The sequence below is a fragment of the Monodon monoceros genome, unplaced genomic scaffold, assembly GCF_005190385.1.
Source record: "Monodon monoceros isolate NGI ecotype Baffin Bay Population unplaced genomic scaffold, NGI_Narwhal_1 Super_Scaffold_1, whole genome shotgun sequence".
In the NCBI taxonomy this organism is placed as follows: Eukaryota; Metazoa; Chordata; class Mammalia; order Artiodactyla; family Monodontidae; genus Monodon; species Monodon monoceros.
Window position 1 is genome coordinate 51,596,125 of NW_021703765.1, and position 18,285 is coordinate 51,614,409.

Consider the following 18,285-nt stretch of genomic DNA (forward strand, 5'->3'; position numbering starts at 1 on the left):
TGTGTGTGTGTGTGTGTGTGTGTGTGTGTGTGTGTGTGTGTGTGTGATTTAAGAGAATTATTCAGTGGACTCTTCTTTCCCTGTTTCATTAGCAAACTGCCCTGACTTTGGTTCTCGAGTGTTGGTGGTGAAAGTGCAGAGATGAAGAGGCAACACCTTAACTGGTCTTACCTACTTGACTCTGGAGCCAACTTAGGGCTCAGAATATGACCCCAGCATAGGGTATAGCTAAAAGGGGGCCATTCAGTCCACAGCAGCCCCAGTCCTAGGATCCCACAAGCCTTGGTATAAAGTCCTTATCAGAAGTACTGGAATTCAGTTAAATTGTAGGATTGACAACAGGATCAGTCCGAGAGCTATCTGTCCTGGAGTGGGCTGGGGTGTCGGAGGCTTCCAGTGTTCTCTCAGAGGACAAGTCTCTGAGTATATTTCACTTCTTTCCTGTCTGGCCTGACTCCACATATTATAGCTTATATAAGGTTCTTCTGCAGTCAGTCTCTTGGTCAGTGAAGCATTTATTGGGTATTTATGTCTGACCACCTTCTTTATATATGGCTATTTTGCTCACCATCCTCCCTTAAACCAGTCTTATTTGTTAAACAGGATTGGGATAACTGAGTTCACTGTTACTTCATAATTGCTGTCATTGTAGTTCTTATTTTCACATTATTTTCATATTGGTTTGGGTTTCTCACTGATCATTTAAAAGTAATTAAGCTAGTCTACTACATTATGCACAATCTATGATGCCTAAGGTTTTTGCGAATTAGTCTGTTTATATACAAAATAACACCAAGCTGAAACTAATTTATCTACCATGGTTCTTCAGGGGATCAATGATCACTTTTAACACAATTGGAACCAAGCTGCTCAAGAGAATGACACAGAAGACATCTAATTTGCCCTTGCTTAATGTTGACGGAACTGCAGAGGATCCTGGTGTCCTTTTCTATGTGGTCGTCTTGAATGTAGTCATCTGGATGCTTGGCCGCATTGATTATGTGCACTTGTGGGTCTTCTTTGATTACAATCATGTTGTCAAGATTCAATTATGTTTCAATGGTAAAACAAGAAATCGCAATTATAACGCGAATTCTTTTAGAGCTGGAGTTTGCAACCACTTGAGCAAATTTCTGCTCCTATTATGTTGTGGACAAGTTTATACCATAAGCTGTAATTGAACTTTGAATTATGTATGGAAAAGCAAATGATGACCCTGATACTGGATTCTTACAGACACCCAGGATTTCAGACTGAAGAACTTTAGGTGGTCAGGAAATACTCTCCAGGGGGTTGATATGTGAGCTGAGGTCTGAACAACAAGAATAAAGCAGCCCTGTCAGAATTTGGGATAGAATATTCCTGGCAGAGGGACAGCAAGGGAAACATCCTAAGGCTAAAATGAACATATTTTTAAGAAACAGAAAGGAGTCCAGGTGTGGCCAGAGCCTAGTGAGCACAGATGAGGGGGATGTAAGATGAGAATGGTGAGACTAAGTGGACAAGACTGTAAGCACAGTGGAACCAACAAAGGGTTTTGTTAGAGAAGGAGCGATATGATTCTACCTGCATTTTGAAAGGATGACTTTGGCTACTGTATGAAGAATGGACCATGAGGACCAGAAATAGAAGCAGGAAGACAAGAAGGGAAGTTGTGCAGGAAAAAGATGATGACATCTGGACTAGAGTGATAGCAGTAGATATGGACAAAGATGGGGAGAGTCTAGATAAATATGAGAGATGAAGTTGACAGTACTTGGTTGTGATGAGTAAGGACAATAATAGTTTGAAAGATGACTCCTGGAGGTTTGGCTTAAATAACAGTCTGGGTGGACAGTGTGGCCATTTACAGAAATAGGGAGGATTAACAAAGAGGCAGATTTATGTCTTTTTTTGAACATGTGAATTTTGAGAAGCCTGTCAGCTGCAGATATCAGGTCAGCAATAAATAATTAAGACCATCACTTCATGGGGAGGTCTGCGCTAGACTCAACAAAGTTTTAACTATCAGCACGTAGATAGCATTTAAAGCCACAGCAAGAAGTGAAATTAAAATTTAAAAGATAAATTGAAGGAGACATTGAAAACAAATGAGGCACTGGATAACTCCTGAGAGATTCCAATGCTTAGAGTTCTGGTAGGAGGAGTGGAGCAAGTAAGAGAAAGGTAAAAAGTGAAAAGTGGGGCTTCCCTGGTGGCGCAGTGGTTGAGAGTCCGCCTGCCGATGCAGGCGACACGGGTTCGTGCCCCGGTCCGGGAGGATCCCACGTGCCGCAGAGCGGCTGGGCCCGTGAGCCATGGCTGCTGAGCCTGCGTGTCTGGAGCCTGTGCTCCGCAACGGGGGGGAGTGGGGGGGCACAACAGTGAGAGGCCCGCATACCGCAAAAAAAAAAGTGAAAAGTGGCCAGGTGAAAAATGAGAAAGTTTCACAGAATGCGAGAGATAAGAGGGAAGTATGGGAGAGCGGACAAGAGTGTTTAACAAGATGAGTACTAGAAAGCCTCCATCTGAATTAACAATAGGGTAGTGGATGTGATGTTGACCAGAACATCTTTGATTGATGGGGATTAAATTCCAATCAGAGTGTGTAGGAGAGTGATTGGGAGGTGAGGCAGTAGAAAAAGAGTTTTTTAAAAAAAACTGCTTCCAAAACTTCAGGAAGGGAAGTAGATTAATGGTGGAGTAGCTAGAAAAAGATATGGAGGCAAGTAAGCTATATTTAAATGTGAAAAATTATGCAGTGGATTTCTACTCTCATTGCAGTGATCCAGTTGAAACAGTAGTAATGCAGGAGAAGAGAAAACCAAGGAAGTAGAGCCCTGGAAAGGTGAGATAAGGATGATAAGGGGAACAGAGGAAGGCATTAACCTTTGCAGGGTATTTCTCCTTTGAAAGAGGAGGAAGGAGAAGATGGGGACAGATTCAGGCTAGGTTTATAGATTTGACCATGAAAATTTGTAGCACATTAGTTTGTGAGGACTAATATTTCAGTGGAATATGATATTAGTGGAATAGTAACTAAAAGTGGAAAGGAGATTAATGAAGGCAGGAGATTAGAAAGGACAGAAGAGACGTGAAATCTTTCTTGCTGAGAGTAGGAAAGTACTCGTACTTAAAAAAAGAAAAAAAAAACAGCACAGGGTTTCTAGGAAGTACTGAGAACCCCTTTGAAGATCAAGAATTTGTAGTGATACCAAACTGGCCAGTTATAAGGTTTTGTTCTTGCAAAACTTAATTGCATGAATGTAGACACACAAAAAGATAAACCTTTGGATCTCAGCCTGTGGATTTTCTGGGTGAGTGTAATGGGAGCATAAAGCGTCTGCTGGTTGATGCAAAGGAGTGATTACATTGATGGATCTTTAAATTAAAGCTGGATCAAGAGGATGTAAAGTCTAGCGTAAGTGGTAGAGCCAATGGATTGAGGGTCTAAAAGAGGTGAAAGTCTTGTTTCTATAAGACTACTTGACAAAACCAGCAGTAGCAATAGGACTTTTTATTTTGAGGTAAGATGGTTTCTGGTGAGAGCTAGATCTAGAATGTAACCACCAGAGAATATGGCTGATGTGCCGTGAAACTGAATTTAGGAAACGTATTAATTCATTCAACAAATATGTTTTCAGTGCTTCCTATGTGCCATGCACTGTTTTAAGGCACAAGTTTACAGCAGTGACCAAAACAGCCAAAAACTCCCTGTGCCAAAATGTTTTACAAGCTAGTGGGTAAGAGAGATGACAAATCGATACATATCATAAAGTGTCAGGTGTGGTGAATGGCGAGGATGGAGGAAGAACAGGTGGCCAGAGGCCAGGCCAGGGAGAAGTCCTCATCAGTCATGATAAAGTGTTGGAATTTTCTCTGTAGTGTGATGGGATAGCACTGGAGGATTTTGAGGTGTGCGTGTTTGGGGCGGGAGTGGAGAGAACATAATCAAATTTACATTTGTAAATGGATCTCTAGGGCTACCATCTGGGGAATAGACCTTTTGTGGGCAAGAGAAGAGACCGGCTAAAAAGCTCTGCCCTGATCCAGGCAAGAGAGAAAGGTTCTTCCTATATGAGGGGTGCTGTGGTGGAGGTGAGCAAAAGGGGTTGAATTCAGGGTATATTTTGAAGGTGGAATGTCAAATTCTCAGGTTCTAGAGCAAAAATCTTTGAGAGGTGGCTCCTTGTGATTTGCTCAGCTCATTCAACCCCAAGAGACCACATTTGCACAAAAGCCTGGCATGGTCAAAATTCAAATTTGGCAATTCTCTTCACACGATTGCACTTAGTCATTACAAGAGATTTATGAGGTAGGTTTCATTAACCACCTTGCAAATTACTGTACATCGTGGATCTTGTAGATTCTATAGGAGGTATTCAATTTATAGATACCAAGAGAGTACTGTATTTATTTTCTATTACTTATCTCTCTTTGATTTATTAGCAGCCCAGAGTTGAATTCTGTTTTGAGAAATTCACAAAAGAGAATACACGTTTTTGGTTAAAATTCATAACAGTCTGTAGTTTTGTTCCATGAGAAATTCAAGAGATAAATATGACTTATTTAAAACCTCACAAAATGTTTTCTACCCATGGAAAGGCGCCACTTTTGTTCCACAGGTCCGTGTTTTCCTGTGTCCCCAGTTCTTGATCTTGTACCCAGATTGTAAGACCTGTCAAAAATAGAATAGTTGTAGTTGAGCCAAGTAGTCTTGTTTTGAAATTACTTTTACTTTTGAAATATTCTTCTGCATTTAACACATGCAATTTTGGCACAAAGCAGTCACTATCATTGGCTCTCATCCCTGTTTCCCCAAGCGCTAGCCTCTCTTCTGGCTGAGCCACAGGAGTAATTAAAAGCATCCTGAGAGATTAATCAAAATGGTGTTGGGAGAAGATCAAGGGCTCAAGGAGCTGAGAAGTCAGGGTATTAGAGCTGTTCTTATAAATATTAAAGTTACTTAAAGTACTGTCAGGAAAGGTGTGAGGAGATTGTGACCCAGATCTTGAAGAATCAATAAAGGAAGGGAATTGACAAGGAGGTCAGTAGAAGCCAGTGATGTTGAGAGCAAAGTGCTAAATGCTAATGGCATGGATAGACCTCCTAGTAAGAAGGGCTCTTAGAAGAGCAAGGGGAGGAGGCAATGGTATGGTAGTGTCTGGACAGGAGGAAGCTGGTCACCCACTATCCAGGTGTGAGCTTAAAGAATATGTGAAAATAGATACCTCTACCTGATAGCAAGTATTCCTGGGAGATGGCCAGCATTCAGTTAGAGCAAGGAGGTGGAGGGACCTTTCAGAAAAAATACTGAGAATATAGGGGAGTGTGCTGGTCATGGAGTAGGAATTCAGAGGACACAGTGCAAATTGTTATTACCCTTATCTACAGTGTTCAGCTAAACTGAAGCTCAGAAAGGCTCATTTATCCAGTCACAGGGCTTCTAAGTGGCAGTGGAATTTGGCTCCTTATACAATTTTATGACTCCAAAACCTATGTTCTTTATAGGGTATATGAAGCTAATTCAATATACTGTCAGAGAAATGTTATTATTTACCATGTTTTAGCCAGCAAAGCATTGCAACACAGACACGTAACAATGCTTTTGATGGTAATAGAGAGATAAATTCTCTACCCCACTTATGAGAGGTCTCAGTGTTCTGAAAGATATATTGATCACCTCTAAGAAGTTTGTTCAAGTGCTGATCAGGGTGAGCTCTGGACTTGATAGCCTCTAATGCCTGCTTTAGAACAGACCTGGAAAACAAGCAAGAAAAAATGAATTTTGTTGTTGAATAATGTTTGGCCAATTCACAGTGTGATTAAGGGCCAACTATGCACCCAGCTCTGAAAAGATGCTCTGCAGAGCCATGAAAAATAGAGCTTCCTATCATTTATGTCTTTCCTGTATCAATTTTCATTTTTCAGTTTTGCTCTTCTTATTCAACCATCCAAGTATTTAAATGTTAATTTTTACCATAACATAAAATAAAAATTTTCCTTTTAAAAAATGTTATCTGGTCAAAGGATGGTTGATAGAGTGGGTAGGGTTCCCTTAGCAACTACCACATACAACAATAAGTAGAAATCTCTATGCATTTTGGGGGCAAAGGTTTTCTATGGTTCAGAATATAAATTATTTTTAAAAACACACCTGTGACCTCTTTCTCCAACTATTTGAAAAAAAGAAATAATTTATATAGTAGTTCTTATTTTAATAACTTTTTATTCCCCAACTAGTAGAACAGAGAAAGCTAAAACCTAAGTGCCTGGAGGGAGGAATAAAGATAAAGCCATGATTTACTCCAGAGGGTCCCAGAACAGCTTGAAATTTGGATGCATCAGAGGTGTGTGAGGTGGGCTGAGTCTTGGATCTAAGACCCAAGTGGGGACTGATTGTCTACAGTGAAGGTGAAACCTTGGATCTCTTCCTCATCAAGCAAAGCGCCAAGTGACTCTCCTTTCCCCAACCCTAGCAGGTAGAAGATGTCTGTTCTCTGAAGAAATTAAACTCAAGGCTTGGAATGTGGTGGTGAGGCTTATTGAAGATGCAGGGAGTAAGTGAAAATGTGCACAAGAATCATGAGACTGTTGGGCTCACTTGTCATCCCTGCTCCAAGAACAGAGGCCATCAAATATGTGCCCTTCCAGTCACCAAAGCAAGAAAATGAAGTATTATTTTTCTGGAGTGACTGCTCTAGAAAAAGACATTTCTCACTTTTGAGGTGGCTGACATTTGTGGTCACCTCAGGAAAGAGGTACCTCTGCTAGATCACGTTGCAATGCTGTCTATCCACTTGCTAAAAAGTCATGTCATGTACCTGAATCTCCTGCGTGACTGTTAGTGCCTCACTCAAATGGGAATTTAAAGGCTGGGGTCTCAGGATATTTCAAAAAACCTCCAAAATCAAGGTCAAAGCCTAAATTAACAGGAAGAAATGGAGATAATGCTATTTTAAATGATGTAATCAAGAGGTTCCATAATTGAAGGAGGGAAGTTTTCAAATTTAAATTTTGTTTGCCCAGATCAGTATGAAAGACATCCATCAAACCACATCATCTTGAGATTTTACAATAAAGAAAAAAAGATTAGATTAAAAAATCTCCCAGAAAGAAAAGATGGTACACAGTTAAACAAATGGGAGTAAGAATGACCAATAGCAACATACTGTATGTAAACCTGAAAAAAAGAAAATGCAAGCTTTCGAACCAGCCTCAGTGTCTGGCCCTGAGCCAAATTCTTAATCTCTCTGTGTTCATTTTTATTACCTGTAACCTGCAGATAATAATACTCCCTTCATGAGGTTGTTGAGAGAATTAAATGAGATAAAGCACAGAGTGAGTTCTCAATACTAGCTGTTTTTATACTGATAATATGACTACCATACTTTACAACAAGCTCTTCTGAGTAGGAAGAAATGTCTGGGAAACCATAGGTGCAGAACATCATCTTTTAAGTTATTATGAAATGAATAAGGACTTTCTAAGCATGGGATAATAATGGAGGAAAGATTGAAATGTTTAATTTAGATATTTGAATGTATAAAAATCAAAGCCACACATAATAATTGCAAATATTATCCTCAAAAGATAAATTGGCAAACAAATATAATTGCTGCAATCGTGACAAAGGGTAATGTCATTAATTTATAAGGAACAAATTTAGTCAATCAAAAATCTATATATTCTATATATAGGATTCTATCTATAAAGGATCTGAACAAATTATAGGGGAGATTTAAAAAATATGTGAAACCAATTATTAGCTATAAAAGTAATCCAATTAAAAAAATAATGAGCTGAAAGTATGGAGAACAGTATAGAGATTCCTTAAAAAACTAAAAATAGAACTACCATACGACCCAGCAATCCCACTACTGGGCATATACCCTGAGAAAACCATAATTCAAGAAGACTCATGTACCACAATGTTCATTGCAGCTCTATTTACAATAGCCAGGACATGGAAGCAACCTAAGTGTCCATCGACAGATGAATGGATAAAGAAGATGTGGCACATATATACAATGGAATATTACTCAGCCATACAAAGAAACAAAATTGAGTTATTTGCAGTGAGGTGGATGGACCTAGAGACTGTCATACAGAGTGAAGTAAGTCAGAAAGAGAAAAACAAATACCGTATGCTAACACATATATATGTAATCTAAAAAAACCCAAAAAGGTCTGAAGAACCTAGGGGCAGGACAGGAATAAAGACGCAGATGTAGAGAATTGACTTGAGGACACAGGGAGGGGGCAGGGTAAGGATGAAGTAAGAGAGTGGCATGGACTTATATATATTAACAAATGTAAAATAGATAGCTAGCGGGAAGCAGCTGCATAGCACAGGGAGATCAGTTCGGTGCTTTGTGACCACGTAGAGGGGTGGGATAGGGAGGATGAGAGGGAGACGCAAGAGGGAGGAGATATGGGGATATATGTATATGTATAGCTGATTTACTTTGTTACGAAGCAGAAAGTGACACACCATTGTAAAGCAGTTATACTCCAATGGAGTTGTTAAAAAAAAATAATAATGAGCTGATATTTTTGGTCTAGGAATTTGGCAAAAACAACATCAGCAACTTATTAATTTCCTAATTATATCTTCATTATACTTTATTTTATTATTTGCTTCATATGTCCCTTTGTTTTATACATACCATCCCAATTAGGCTCTAGGCGTTGTTAGAACAGAGACCTTGATTGTTTTGTTCTATGCATCTTTCTCAGTGTAGTGGAATCTGGAGTTGAACTGCCTGCCCCAGACTCAGTTCCCTCAGTCCTGTGACATGAATGGGAGTTCAGCCTGAGGGCTGATTTGCAACCCTGCCCAAGAAAGGCTAGGTAGCAGGCAGGGTAGTGAGGGGTCCAGTGCAAGGCAGAGGTTCCAGGCAACAGGAGTGATGGTGGCTGAGTGAGAGGCTGCAGTGAGTTGACCCCTAGTTCCAGGGGCAGGGAGGTGTGGCTACCACGCAGATGCTTCTCAGCAGGTAGAAGGCTATTTGGGGGACACAGACCACCCCAGGGGGTTAACACAGCCCAGCACATAGATGTACGTTAGGTGCTTAGTAAGTATCTGGTGAGGAAATGCAATTGTAGGGCACAGAGCAGTCATACAGTATTGTTTGTGTTTGGTCTTTAAGACATTTTGGAAATCTGTAAGTCTGTATATCGAAAACCATTCATAACCTTTGACACAACAATTTTTTCTTGTTTGAATCTATCCCAACAATATCATCAAACATTTATCTATAAGTGTGTTCACTTCAGGTTTTTAATAATAATCAAAATATAAAAATCACTTAAATGACTAACAACAGGGGAAAAATTAAAGAAATTATGTTAGGGTAGAATATTATGTAGCTGTTAAAATCAACAGTTTCAAAAACTACTGAATGATTGGGAACGTACTAATGAGATTAAATGAAATTTGCAAAATGTGAAATTATACAGTGAGGCAAATGTTTAAAAACACAAGCATTTTAGTAAGGAATGCCACTAAATTTGTTAGTAGTAATTGTCGCTAGGTGTTGGAATGATGGTTGATTTAATTTCTGTATTTTATAAAGCACTGTAAACGATTAAAAAAAAATTTAGAGCCATACAATAAGAAGTGTTAACTCAGTAGGAGACAGATAAAGACAATAAGTTATAAACATGGTTTTCACTATGGATGGGTGAATAAACATGGTTTTCACCATGGACCCCCTATGGGGATCTTTAGGTTTTAATTTGTTTATGTAACAAGCAAGGGACAAATGTTTTCCTAATAGAAATGGTAATGTGCCTGTCAACAGCCCAGTGCTTGGGCACCTGCAGCTGTTCTCCTAGAAGAGAGAAGGAAGACTGGCTGGTTCCCACGCAGCTAACCCAGCTCCTGGGACTGCTTGCAGACAGAGCAAAGCCCCCCTCTTTAATGGCACAAGGGCGGCCTCGAGCAGAGAGGGAGATCTGCCCACCTTTCTTGTTCAATCAGAATGTAGCAGTGGCCAGCTCCCCAGCAGTCACCAGATTCTAGCAAGGAAGACAAGAAAGTGAAATTCAGAAGAAGCAAGGCTAGCATGAAGTCAGTTGCTAACTATAGAATTCTATGGAGTTGCCATGAACAGTAAGACAGGCTCATGCACAGCACAGATGAGATAGTACAAGGTAATCCAAGGACAAAACTTTATATTCCAACCATTTAAAATTCCTGAAACCATCAGGCTAGGCATTCTCTGGTTAATTCACTGTCTAGGCTCTTGAGTCCCCAAATGTCACTAAATAGTTACCAAAAATGTGGCGTTCAAATAAGTTTGGTAAACACTGGGCTTCAAAACTATTAACGCTTCTAGGAGCCCTTCATATGCTAAAGGGTCTTATAGATCCTTATAGAAGTCTTATAGAAGCCAAAGCTGGATCATAAAGAACAAGTAAACAAAATGTTGGAAAAGGTCATTCAAAGCAGAGGAACCAAACAAAATAGAGGTACCCAGCTGAGAAAAAACATGCCATAGTTATTCACTGATTCAACAAATATTTAATGGGAACCACTATGTGTCAGGCACTAAAGAGTTACTGGGGAGATAGGGCTGAAGGAAACAAACATATCCCCCTAAAATCCAAATCCATGGGTACCAGACATTGAGCATGGAATTACAATGTGATAAATGATATGAAGGAGAATACTGTAGGAGACTTAATCTTGTGTAAATGGGGTGAGATATGACAAAAGCTTTTTTGATAAATTTTCTTAAGCAGATTTCTATGATAAATAGGAATTCATGAGGGGTGAGATGGGGAGTAAGGAGAAAAAAATGGAGGGAAGTCAAAAATAGCTGTTTGACTAGAATAGCTCCCATGAAGAGTGGGGAGAACTGTACAACTCTGGTGCAGTACAGAATATGGTACATTTGAGAAGCCTAAATAAGTATGGCTTCAGAGTAGAGTGCAAAGGGTAAAGCAGCAAATTAAGGTTAGAGAGGCAGGCAGGGGCCTGATTTTGCAAGGCTTTTTTGTTTGTTTTTCCCTAAAAACAATTAGATGACAAAAACAGAGTCTAGAATAGATGTACCTGTATATAAAATAAGTGTTATATATGAGATTCTAGAAATATATCTAGGTAGATAGTTAAATATAGGTAGATAGAAGATAGATAGGTAGATGACAGATAGATGACACTTACATAGGCACCTAGATAGATAGATAGATAAAGACAGACCCTAGAGCATAGAAAAGAAAGTGGGCATGTCCACCTTTTTTGGGATGGGGGTTATGTCATTATGGATTCACATAAAAAACTTGCTGAGGATTTGAGTCTTGAAAGAGAAGGTATCTTCTAGGAGTCAAGGAGTTCATTCCTTACCATTTTAATTTGGCTATTCTCTACCACTCCTGGAGAAAAACTACTCCTTCTGCTAGTCTATCATCAGCTGCATGCCTCTTTGTAAGTTAATTTGATGCTCATTTGATATTCCTTTTCCCAAAACAATGACACAAAATAATGAGCCCATGTTCAGCAGGAGCTGTCAAGTTAGCAATATCACAAAACAATAATCAGAGAAAATGGATTGTGGTGTTCATGCTCTAGTAATGACTATTCCTCTGTGGAGCTATTAGCAAAACCAAGGGATTGGATCAGTATGCAATTTTAATGAAGTCAAGAGTACACAAATGGAAAATTACATGGACGGTGTTTTATTTCCTTTTTGCCCTTCTTTTTTACAAACACTAAACCCTTTACCACAGTGAGTGTTTGGAGTCAAGTCACAGAAATCATTAGCACTAGAATTTTTGGAAGGTGATATTTGCCAGTGATCCCACAGGACAGATCACCTACAGTTGTCACAGATCAGCACCCCTGGCTTATTTTATTTTAATTTTAAATAAAAAAGGAACAACTTAGTTAACCAAAAGAAAAGGTAATACTTAATTTCCCAGGCATGAATTAGGAGCATTCCCAGCATTTGCTTTTAAGGGGCATGCATAACCTCACTTTTTTTCAGTTTCCTCACATGTAAAAAGGGCTGGATGAAGGATTAAAATATATGATTCTTTTATAGTGCTGTATTTTTAAAGGCTGCTATAAAATACAGATAAACTGATTCATTAAACCTAAGGGAATGCATGTTTATTACTCTTTCTTTCCTTTTTTAGTGTGAGGTCTTGCACATCAATCCTTGAAAACTTTCACTAAACAGAGCATCAACCTCTTTCCTCATTAAATAGAAATGGAACCAAAGTGCTTTCTAGGCATCAAACTGTCAATAACTATTTATTTGAAACTAACAAGTGGCAGGCACTTTTCCAGGTTCTGCAGATATTTCAGTAAATGAGACACACTGATTCCATCTCCATTATATGAGAAAACCAATGGGAAAACAAAACAAAAGAAACAAAAACATGAATTGATCCTTGAAAAGGGAAGGAAAAAGAAAGAATAATGGAAAAAAATAGAACATATAGAAAATAGCAAGGAAGGCTATATAATCGAGTCCAAATATACTAATAATCACAATAAATGTAAAAGGACTAAATTGGCTAGTTGAAAGATTTTCAGATTGGATAAAAAGAAAACCCAGCAACATGACATTTAAAAAGGACATGACTGGTGGCGCAGTAGTTGAGAGTCCGCCTGCCGATGCAGGGGACACAGGTTCGTGCCCTGGTCCGGCAAAATCACACATGCCGCGGAGCGGCTGGGCCCGTGAGCCATGGCCGCTGAGCCTGCGCGTCCAGAGCCTGTGCTCCGCAACGGGAGAGGCCACAACAGTGAGAGGCCTGCGTACCGTAAAAAAAAAGGACATGACTAAAATATAAGGATACAGAAAGGTTGAAATTAAAAGGATGAAAAAAGATTTGCCAGATAAATATAAAATCTTTAATAAAGTGTGAGTCACCATTTGCATCAAACCATATAGTCTGTAATAACAAAAAGCATCATTAAGGATAGAGAGGGAAACTGTATACAAATAGTGCTTTAGTTCAATAGGAAGATATAAAAATTCCAAATTAGTACACATATAGCAAAATCTCAAATTTTGCTAGGACAATTGGACAGCCACAGGCAAAAGAATGAACCCTTATCTAAGACTACAAACAAAATTTAAATAAGAAGGGATCAAAGACCTAAATGTAAGAGCAAAAACTATAAACCTCTTGGAAGAAAGCATAGGAGTAAATATTCATGATCTGAATTTGGCAAAAGATTCATACAAGTGATACCAAAAAGCATGAGTAACAGAAGAAAAAACAAGTTGGATTCAATCAAAATTTAAAGTTTTTATGCTTCAAAGCATTCCATCAAGAAAGTAAAATGACAACCCACAGAATTGGAAAAAATACTTGCAAATTATCTTAAGTAAGTGAGAAAGGATGAGCACTAATGGGCAAGTGGAAGACTTGGCTTTGGATAGATGTCCCTACTAAAGTGCAGAAAGAGGATATGGATACAGATGTGGAGGTGGGAGTGTGTATTTCTTTTTTGATTGCTTCGTTTTTCTTTACAAGGAAGTGTGTGTGTGAGTGTGTGTGTCTGTGTCTGTGTGCTGTTTTTATTAGGAAGCTAAGGATATTTAAGCCATATGTTGGTAAAACAAGACCATTCTCAGACAGTCTGGATATGAGTGAGTATTAGAGAAGACTATCCTCAAAAAAGGTTGATTCTTGAATATAAAATACTTTTATTTGGGTAGTTAGGCTTGTTTCTAAGTGCTCTTTGGAATCTTTCTCACAGAGAAAGTTTCACACCTTCTTTTTAAAGCTCAGTGCCACATGTGACTACATGGTACAGGGGTTAAGAGCAAAGAGTGAAGTCAGACTTATTTGAATTCGACAGTTTGCAACTCACTGGTTGAGAAAAAAATCTTTGGAATAGTGGAGGAGTCCAGTAACTTCACTTAGCTCATTTAAAAAGCACCTACCCTATAGGGCTGCTGGAAATATTAGATAAAGTATACATAAATACTCTAATAGACAATGTTCAATCAGGAAACAGAAGCCATACTATGTATGTACTATGTATGTAGGAGTTTAACATATATAATGGGGGTTAATGACTTGTGGAAATGCTGGGGAAATAGTGGTCAGAGAAGCTGCTCCTGAAATTAGTAAAGTTGATACCAAAGATCTCAGCTGTAAATGCCAAACTAGATGTTTCTCTCCATCTCACCAGGAAGCTGCTGTAATTCTTGAGATTCTCTGATATGATGTTACCAATTGTTTCAGTCTTCTGTGGCAAAGTGGGTGGGAAAAGCTACTATGGATTTCCTGTCCTCCTTCTTTATTTTCACTTTGCAAATCTCCTGGGAGTTCCTCTCATTGATAAACTCTAAGCCAAAACACTACAGGGAAGGAGATTCTGGGAAACATAATTCACAGTCTTAGAAGAGGTGGTGGTGGTGCTAGCCCAGTGCTTACTTAACATGGTAAATTATAAAAGAAAAATTTACAAAGAAACTGGATATAAAATAAATTGCTGAATATATAGTATCTCCCTTATAATTCCCATGTTTTGTCTGTTTCACAACTTCCTTGTACACTCAATTTCAATTAGTGAAATTAAGAAAAAGGATTGTAATATATAGTCGTGTCAAGTTTAAGAGTTTGAGAGATTCCATTCAGACCATTAGCCTGTTTTTATGTGCCAGAGAAAATCACCTCTGATCATGATTACTATATGACGGTCTACTGCACACGTTAACGGTTTGATTCTTAAAGTGTTTACTGTGCATCCAGTGTATAAGCATTGCATTATATGACTGGAGGAATACTGAGATAAATGTAAAACACAGTCCTTTCAAATGATGAAATCACCTAAAAAAGCTGGAATTACCGGCAGATTGTGTGGTGGTGAACCTACGGTTAAAGAAGACACTGAAGAACATCATCTAAGAGATTATTTTGAACAGTGTGGGGGGAAAATTGAAGTGATTGAAATCATGACTGATCGAGGCAGTGGCAAAAAGAGAGGCTTTGCTTTCGTAACCTTTGATGACCATGACTCTGTAGACAAGATTGTCATTCAGAAATACCACACTGTGAATAGCCACAACTGTGAAGTAAGGAAAACCCTATCTAAGCAAGAGATGGCTAGTGCCTCATCCAGCCAAAGAGGTCGAAGTGGTTCTGGAAACTTTGGTGGTGGTCGTGGAGGTGGTTTTCGTGGGAATGGCAGCTTTGGTCGTGGAGGAAACTTCAGTGGTCGAGGTGGCTTTGGTGGCAGCCGTGGTAGCGGTGGATATGGTGGCAGTGGGGATGGCTATAATGGATTTGGTAATGACGGAAGCAATTTTGGAGGTGGTGGAAGCTACAATGATTCTGGCAGTTACAACAATCAATCTTCAAATTTTGGACCCATGAAAGGAGGAAACTTTGGAGGCAGAAGTTCTGGCCCCTATGGTGGTGGAGGCCAATACTGTGCCAAACCCCGAAACCAAGGTGGCTGTGGTGGTTCCAGCAGCAGCAGGAGCTATGGCAGTGGCAGAAGGTTTTCATTACTGCCAGGAAACAAAGCTTAGCAGGAGAGGGGAGCCAGAGAAGTGACAGGGAAGCTACAGGTTACAACAGATTTGTGAACTCAGCCAAGCACAGTGGTGGCAGGGCCTAGCTGCTACAAAGAAGACATGTTTTAGACAATACTCATGTGTATGGGCAAAAAGACTCGAGGACTGTATTTGTGACTAATTGTATAACAGGTTATTTGTTTCTGTTCTGTGGAAAGTGTAAAGCATTCCAACAAAGGGTTTTAATGTAGATTTTTTTTTTCTGCACCCGTGCTGTTGATTGCTAAATGTAATAGTCTGATCATGACGCTGAATAAATGTGTCTTTTTTTAAAATGTGCTGTGTAAAGTTAGTCTACTCTGAAGCCATTTTGGTAAACTACCCCAACAGTGTGAAGGTAGTATTCCTCCAGGGTGATGCCAGGTTCCATTCAAAATTTATTTACAACCTGCTTTGGTGGAGAAGCTACTGTCTTCTGAAACCTTGGTGTAGTTGAACTGACAGTTACTGTGTTGTGACCTGGAGTTCACCGTGAAAAGGGTCACCCAAGCCAAGTCATGGAGTTTTTTGATTATTAATATATGATTGTTGGCACATCCTATGCAATATATCTAAATTGGATTATGGTACCAGATATAGATGGGAATGAAGCTTGTGTATCATCCATTATCATGTGTAATAAATAAACAATTTAATACCCTCTTAAAAAAAAAAAAAAACCACAGTCCTTGCCATCAAGAAACTTGCAGACTTAACAGAGAGCAAATGGCTAAATGATAAGGACAAATTCAATTGCTAATTTCTGTTGGCATTCCAGTATCAATCTGTTTATTCTCATTTTCCTCTTGAGTCCTCTTAATTTATCTGTATTTTTAGTTTGGAGATCTTATAGTCAGGGTATAAAATGCCAAACATGCTTAGATGAATTCACATATGTGAAGTAAGCATTCCTGCCATATCGTGATGAGAACTTGAATGTTCCATAAAACTTCTATTTAAATAAAGATAACATTTTCTCCCTAAACTACCTCTAACAGTTATAAAAACTTTTGGCTCCTTTATTTCTAGAATATTGAGACTTGCTAAACAAATTCTTATTCACTCGAATATGGATTTTCCAGTCTGAGTGCTTTGATTTTTGCAGGCATTTGGTCTCTCAGCCTGGAATGAATTTCCCTCTTTTGTCTGCCAGGCAGGACCCTACCCATCTTTTGAGACTTATCTTGAGCATTGTCTTTTGTAAGGAAACCCACTTCATCTCTCCCAGCTAGAATTAGATGCTTCCTTTACTGGGTCAGAGTCTATTTCTATCACACTGTTACAGTTGTGCATGCTTTTCAAACAGTGTGTTGTCACTGTTTAATCCACATCACCACCACTGCACACTGATCTCCTTAATCTATTGATGGGGTCTGATTCATCTTCGTGTCCTCCGTGCTTATTTCATTATAGTCCCTGTATTAGTTTCCTGTTGCTATAGAAGAAAATTACCTCAAGTTTAATGGCTTAAAACAACACAGACTGGGCTTCCCGGGTGGCGCAGTGATTGAGAGTCCGCCTGCCGATGCAGGGGACACGGGCTCGTGCCCCGGTCCGGGAAGATCCCACATGCCGCAGAGTGGCTGGGCCCGTGAGCCATGGCCACTGAGCCTGCGCGTCCGGAGCCTGTGCTGCGCAAGGGGAAAGGCCACAACAGTGAGAGGCCCACGTACCACAAAAAAAACCCCAAAAAAACCAAACAAAAACCCCCACAGACTTATTATTTTATAGTTCTGGAAGTCAGAAGTTTGAAATGGATCTGACTAGGCTAAAAATCAGCAGTGCTGTGTTCCTTCTAAAGCCTCCAGGGGAGAATCTGTTTTCTTGCCTTTTCCAGCTTCCACAGGCTGTGTCCATTCCTGCAGTCCTGGCTCTTTCTCCATCTTCAAAACCAGAGTAGCTCTTCAATCTCCCTCTACCTCTTACAAGGATCCTGGTGGTTACATTAATCCAGGATGATCTCCCAAATCAAAATCCTTAACTTAATCCTATCTGCCAGGTCTCTTTGCCATGTTCACAGGTTCTGAGGATTAGGATGTAGACATCTTTGGTTGTTGAGGGGGTACCTTGTGCTGCTTACCACAGTGTCCAAACAACATCTGCTCAATTAACGAGGCATCCACATATCTGAGCCCCATCCATTCCCTGAATAATGATTTCTTTGCACTCCCTGGACCTCTTTCAGCTCTGTACAATCTTGTGGCATGGAGTACAGACCTTTGTATTTTTCTGTGTGTGTATGCTCTGTATTTTTTTAGATACATTCCTATAGGTGATGATTTCAATTATGCTTCCGATAGAAACAGTGCCATTTGACTCACCTAAGGAATAAAAATATTGTAAAGTTTAGATTTTGATTTTTTTATAAAACTATTAGGCTTTCTCAAATCCCATTTTTTACACAGCCCCTCTCCTGTAGTACAACGTGGAAATACTTTGTCTGACTTAGGAAGAGGGAGAGTGAAGAGGTACAGTTAATGTTTGGTGAGAAAGACAAAATTGCCATTATTGTCACATGAAATAGACTGAGATTTGCCTTTAGATCTTAAAATTAACAAATGAAAAAGGAAAGATAACAGTATAGTTTCCAAACTGGTTTGCCTTTATTCTGACGCTTTTTAAATCTTTTTTCCTCTCATCTACTTTGTCTTCCTTTTATTATTCTTTATTTCCTATTGGGTCATGTTTGATTTAGAATAACCCTATACAATGTTTCTTTTGAATTCTCTTATCCATTTTTTAAAATTTCATTTTGGGATTTGTGTTATTATTTATC

General features: G+C 39.2%; 1 protein-coding gene and 1 non-coding gene across 2 annotated transcripts; both read left to right on the forward strand.

Annotated features, from left to right (window-relative positions):
- The first annotated feature begins 14,766 nt into the window (after positions 1–14,766).
- LOC114902523 lies at positions 14,767–14,847 on the forward strand. The gene has a single exon (XR_003795536.1). It is a non-coding gene; the product is annotated as a small nucleolar RNA SNORD65 (small nucleolar RNA).
- LOC114892763 (heterogeneous nuclear ribonucleoprotein A1-like) lies at positions 14,772–15,485 on the forward strand. The gene has a single exon (XM_029218036.1). It carries the CDS (start codon positions 14,772–14,774, stop codon positions 15,483–15,485), a length of 714 nt encoding a protein of 237 aa, XP_029073869.1.
- Positions 15,486–18,285: the final 2,800 nt, after the last annotated feature.

Bases quoted from the DNA above. Each gene is read 5' to 3' on its own strand.
- LOC114892763 (XM_029218036.1), top strand. From the start codon at position 14,772: ATGAAATCACCTAAAAAAGCTGGAATTACCGGCAGATTGTGTGGTGGT.